The sequence below is a fragment of the Etheostoma spectabile genome, chromosome 16, assembly GCF_008692095.1.
Source record: "Etheostoma spectabile isolate EspeVRDwgs_2016 chromosome 16, UIUC_Espe_1.0, whole genome shotgun sequence".
NCBI lineage: Eukaryota > Metazoa > Chordata > Actinopteri > Perciformes > Percidae > Etheostoma > Etheostoma spectabile.
Window position 1 is genome coordinate 10,599,486 of NC_045748.1, and position 5,574 is coordinate 10,605,059.

Genomic DNA, 5,574 nt, shown 5'->3' on the forward strand with positions numbered 1-5,574 from the left:
AGGGGTGAAAACATACCCCTATAAAATGGGACACCACTTGGTTAAATCACCATACAGAATTGATCACAATCGTTGATGAGATTTAATTTCCGCCGGTTGTCCCTAATTTTGGCCAGATATCCACCACCTTCCGCCTTATTTTATTAGTTATTTTTTTGGTTGTTCATTTTAGTTATTGGGTCTCATTTTTCTTCTTCTTGGAAGCGTTGTCTGTTAAAGGTGCTATATAACAAATAAGCCTATTAACATATATCAGTGCATTATATGTGTATCATCCTGATACTAGAGGCTTAATCTGTATCTGGCCAGGTTTATTCATTAAACTCTGTGTGTATGGTGTCTCCTACCTGTTGAAGAGTTTTCTCACAGTGCAGGCAGGCGGTGGAGACCTGAGACAGCAGGATGGTCATGTCCTCCTGCTGCTGCCTCAGCCAGATCAGCCTCTCCCTGACGTGAGCGTCCACCACGCTCAGTGCCATCTCCTCCTGCCGACACAGAGTCTCGTGAAGGTCGGCGAAGTAAGCTCGGACGCAGGAGCGTGCACTCTCTGCTGTGCCGGGGACCTGACGAAAAAGTCGTTATCGCCAGGAGAAAAAGCACAATCACCAATGTTTCCTTATGAAGAGACAGTCCTGTGATATATCTTACATGTTCGGTGTGTGCCATGCCTACTCCGTCCTCGACTATCTGCTCTCCACCTTCTATTTGCTGCACGATGCCCACCAGCTTCCTGGAGTACTCGGACACTTCATCTGTGAAGGTGCGGATGCAGTGGGCCATGTCCAAAATGGATGCACGGATCTGGTTAGCTTCTGTCTCAAGAACAGCGTGCTGAAAAGGAAAGATAGGGAAGACATGAACATGTCTCCTCGTATGAGCCGTGTTTCCCCCAGTGGCCTAAGCCACTGGGAATTATTTGTTTAAAGTATTTTAATATAAATATATATTTTTTTTTTAACTACAGTTCTAACAACTCGGTTAGAAACGTAGTCATATTTTCAAATGTCCTGTTAGCTTTTAAGACTAACTTAATGGAATCTGCTTATAGCTTTTTTTATATGATCAATTTTGCGATTCCTTCCATGAATTTGCTACCACAGAAACTATTGAGCTCTGCTATAGGGATCAGCTGCCATCAGTCTGTAACTGGCCCCAGCCGGGCCCTCGAAGCGATTGCCACCAGGCTAAACCCTAATAAGGATCTCTAACACGAGGCTGTAACTCGTTTTAAAGTACCTTGTGTCCCTGGTGCTTGCCGTACTCCTTACACACACAGCACATGAGCGGCCCAGACTGACAGGCCTCCTCCAGGCAGACAAACTCGATGGCGTGGACCTGATGCTGCGGGCACAGAGTCTTCTCGTGAGGCTTGTCAGCCAGCGGCACCCGACGGTGTTTGGCCAGCGTGCGGGTGGAGTGGGTGAGCTGGGAGCACTCGGCACACAGGTGGGTGGCACACACGGTGCAGTACATAGAGGCCGTGTGGCTCTCGTCCTCATCACATCGGATTATACACTAGGTAAGAAGAAGAGTTGTGAGTGAAAGGTGCAGTAGGTGTGAGGGTGATGTAAATATCTAATATATTACAGTCCATGTCATTTAGCTGATGCTTTTATCACAAGTGACTTCCGATTAAGTGCTTTCGACCCTGAAGGAGCAAACTCCAGACAACAAGTAGTAAGTGCAAGTACATTAGCTTTAAATAAGCCAAACCACAAAGAGGTTATTTATTTGTTTATTTATTTATTCCCCCCCCCCATCATCCAAGGTGCAGTATATGTGAGTGCTCTTACTTCTCCCATGCCTCTCAGGGCATCCTCCGCCATTCCTGACTGGTTGGTAGCTCCATTCTGGAGTCGCTCCAGGAGTTCAAGAAGAGCAAAGTTCTTCTTCAGACCCCAAACTCCAGAGTCCCCTAAACAGATGTGGACAACAAGAAAACACTTTAGGACTAAATGACAGAAAGGAAAGAAAGGGAGGAATTCCACCTTTTAACACAGAGAAAACGACAGGCTGAAGGAATAGTGAAGTAGTGGCTTCCATACTGTCAACTGGACATCAACTTCTGTATAAGTGAGTGTTACTATTTTGTAACTGATATTTTGTCCAACCTACATTTGGACTTTTGATAGCTCCATCATCACATCCATACACAACTTCCCCGGGCTTTTTAATTAACTCTGTTTAGGTGTTAATGTTTTCATAAATAACTTTAAAAGGGATGAAAAGACCAGAAGATCCCTAAATTTAATTGTAAAGTTTGCACTACAAATCTTAGGTAGACAGACACTTGTAAGACAGCAGTTCTCTGGATTCCCAAAGCATCACAAACGGGTTCACATTAGAGCTCCAAAGAATAATTAATAGATTTATAGAACTATTAAATTAATTGCCAACTATTTTGATAGAGATTAACCAATTTGGGTCCTTTTTTATGAAAAAAAGTAAAAATCATATTTTCTGGACTTTTGTTGATAGTTTGACTGGGCCGGCCACTTAGAGTCAGATGCGACTTATATACATTTTTCGCCTCTTCATGGGGCATTTTTTTGTAAGGGGCTGGCGAAAAGCAGAGATTACCCTTACTGCGATGAAGAAAACAAAAACAAAAACCTAATCACGGCCTGAGTTGTTCAGAAGCGACACCGATGATGAAGAACTTAATGGATTCAGTGATGTGGATTGAGATCGGGAGCTTGGTGAACTTGCTTACCGGTAACCGGTAACTTGTTGGACTCGCTGGCTTGTTAGGTTAATTTAGCCTCTTGATTTTTACTTTAAGATTTTTGTATTCCCTTTAAATGCACATTGGTTCTAAATATCGCTTATTGGCATTGGCTCGGGAAGTGGGGGGACTGCAGGTGCTGTGCTATGTCATGTTTGGGGTGTGGGTTGAAGAGAGGGATAATTCTAGTAATTTTAGAATTATTTAATTTATCTTCAGTGTGTATTGGTCAATCAGATTTGATGTTTATTTATCAATAAGATATTTTGATAGGCCTATTTTTTTTCCCATTGCTGGTTAATGGAGTTGGCTGAGCAGCAGGCCCTATGTTGGGATAGAGCTTGTACTTCATAGAGGGGAGGGGCGAGTGAGTTTTTAAAGGAGACCGAGGTCGAGTGGTCTGCAGAATACAGAGCCTGTGTAACACACTATCTTTAGATTCTACGTGGACCCCCCACCCCACCAGTAGCCCCTGCCTAAAATACCTTCCCGCGCCTCTACTCATTTGTTTCATCAACGACTTTAAACAACCAGTATGGGTCAGTAACAGATCTCCTCTTACTCACCCAGCTCAGTGACCTGTCTGTCGAAGGGGCAGCGGACCGCTCTGCCGTGGAGGGGCAGCCGGGTTAGACAATCATGGCACACTGTGTGACCACAGAGCAGGAGACGAGGGACCTTGTCCCCCTGGAGAGAGAAGACGTCCTCGCATACACCACACTCCAGCACCTGCAATTATAAGAGAATTAACACGTATTGATTTCTTTCCAGCCAACTGATGTGATAGTCACTGCTGCAGAGGAAAGCCGGCGGGAAGACATGTTTAAGAGCTGGCAGTGATTACCCAACATAGGCCTACAACGCCCCGTTGAAGGATATCAGGTTAGCTCAGTTAGTAATCTCCTTTAAGTCCCTTCTTTTATCTTGCACTTTCATATGGCTCTCCGTAGTTTGGCTTATTTAAAGCTAATGTACTTGTACTTACTTCTTGCTGTGCGAAGTTTGTACTTTCAGCACTTAATTGGAAGCCGCTTTGGATAAAAGCGTCAGCTAAAATGTAAAATGCAAATGAGCTGTATCGTAGAGTCTTTTTCTAATTTTATTTAAGCTTGAACCTCCTAGAACTGTCTCTTATCCTTTTAAAAGTTGTTCTTTTCTTTTCTTACCTACACTGGACAGGTTTTCATACACTGCATAGTTTTTATTTGTTGTTTAAAAAACAACTGAAGTTTTTATGACTTGCTTGTTTTACAGATAGCTAGATAGATAGATACTTTATTCATCCCCAAGGACATTTTATACATCCAGTAGCAAGACAACCATAACACAACAAACACATATACATACATACATAAGAATATCACACATATAGGAATAAAAATAAAAATCACTCACAGAAATGCAATGACCATAAGGTAAGATACTATGGTAGACTGTGTGCAATGGTGAACAGCGCAACAGATCATGATTAAATATTAACTATGACTATAACATATAAACATAATAACATATAAACTGACTGATTGATTAAGAAGAATATGTAACAGGGAATAAGTTATAAGATGTAGATGTTCTGACCCCAGTCGGGATGGTGCATGAGGGCTAATATAGCCAATAAAAATTGAAGCACTTTGTAACAGTTTGAAAATTTCTCTATAAATAAAGATTATTATTATTATGAGAATGCAGAGGGATGCTCTACAAGAAGCCAGCGAGAAAACAGAAGAGTCTATTAGATTCAGACTCACTGAATATCTAGCGTTAAGTGTGAGGCGCAGTCACCTTGACTCTTAGCATTTTTAGATGGTTCAACCGTCCATTCTTTAAACACATGCTATGTTGATACCTATTAAACACAATTTAAGAGAGATATAGAAGCATATTGTAACTTGCATGCGCGCTGTGCAGCGACTTTCAAAGCCTATGACGTTCCTGAGCTATGCTAGGAGCTCGGTCCACCTAAATGGCAACCACGGTGACGCCTGTAGCGATGGTAACCTTGTTACGTTACCGCACGTAGATATGGATGCAATTTTGCCCGAATTTAGCTAAGTGCATTATAATCTACGTAAGCAGAAACCTTCTACTGATACAATGAGGCTATTATGGAGTATAACTGTCTGTTTAGCATCCACTGGCACCAACGCCAACGCAGCAGCAGCATTCACCCAAAAATCAGAAGCCACGAAGACGCGCCTACAGTCGAACCTTTCGTACAAACTAACCCACACCGCAAAGCCACGCGGGCGTAGCGTAGCTGTGGATTTTAGTGACGATATAACAACCTTGACCGTGTTTCCATGAGCTCCCCTGCCGTGTCGGATACACGGCTCCATCGTCGCTACGGCGCCCTGCTTGTTTATTCCTGCTGCAGCGGCCGCCATTCTCGGACGACGGCGCAGAGGACTGAGCAGGTGCGAGAGGAGACTCCCCCCAGGTACTTCCGGTTTCGCTCTGAAAGCGGCATTAGCCGTAGCCTGTCTACGGGACACATACAACGCCGTTCTTTCGTCTTTTTCCGTTTCGTGTTGTCATTATCGTGACACAAATTTTAGCTTTCTGATACGACACGGGTAGTGTAATGTAAATGTGAGGCGTCGCCTTGTGCAGATAACGAAAAACTTGAGATGCCATCGTTTAGTTTTGTTTTTCTTCTTGGAAGCGCATGCGCAGTACTACAGTCCTTTTTTTTTTGCATTTAGCTGACTTGAATCACTCGAATGCAGTACTTCAACCAGAGTATCGTCACTATTTTTACTTTAAGTAAAATATCTAAAAAGTTGTTCCACCACTGATGAAAAGAAGTCCAGCTTCACTCTGCCACTTGATGCATTTGTGCTGACTACAAA

The 5,574-nt window shown here is 43.1% G+C and overlaps 2 protein-coding genes across 6 annotated transcripts in view; one reads left to right on the forward strand and one right to left on the reverse strand.

The window, feature by feature from the left end:
• trim23 (tripartite motif containing 23) overlaps nucleotides 1-5,178 on the reverse strand; it is a 9,313-nt gene extending 4,135 nt beyond the window's left edge. For 2 of the 4 annotated variants that reach the window (XM_032539682.1, XM_032539681.1), the window contains exons 1-6: nucleotides 5,011-5,178; nucleotides 3,292-3,454; nucleotides 1,794-1,915; nucleotides 1,237-1,515; nucleotides 649-831; nucleotides 348-563 (exon numbers count right to left, since the gene is read on the reverse strand). In XM_032539682.1, coding sequence (XP_032395573.1) covers nucleotides 348-563; nucleotides 649-831; nucleotides 1,237-1,515; nucleotides 1,794-1,915; nucleotides 3,292-3,454; nucleotides 5,011-5,109 — 1,062 coding nt within the window. In that variant the 5' untranslated portion in view covers nucleotides 5,110-5,178. Of the gene's footprint in view, nucleotides 1-347; nucleotides 564-648; nucleotides 832-1,236; nucleotides 1,516-1,793; nucleotides 1,916-3,291; nucleotides 3,455-5,010 lie in introns of those variants that run through there. The other 2 variants (XM_032539684.1, XM_032539685.1) reach the window with 2 other exon arrangements.
• mzt2b (mitotic spindle organizing protein 2B) overlaps nucleotides 5,082-5,574 on the forward strand; it is a gene marked incomplete in the record, with an annotated part of 8,538 nt that continues 8,045 nt past the window's right edge. The window contains 1 exon segment of one of the 2 annotated variants that reach the window (XM_032539687.1): nucleotides 5,082-5,180. 2 annotated transcript variants of the gene reach the window in all.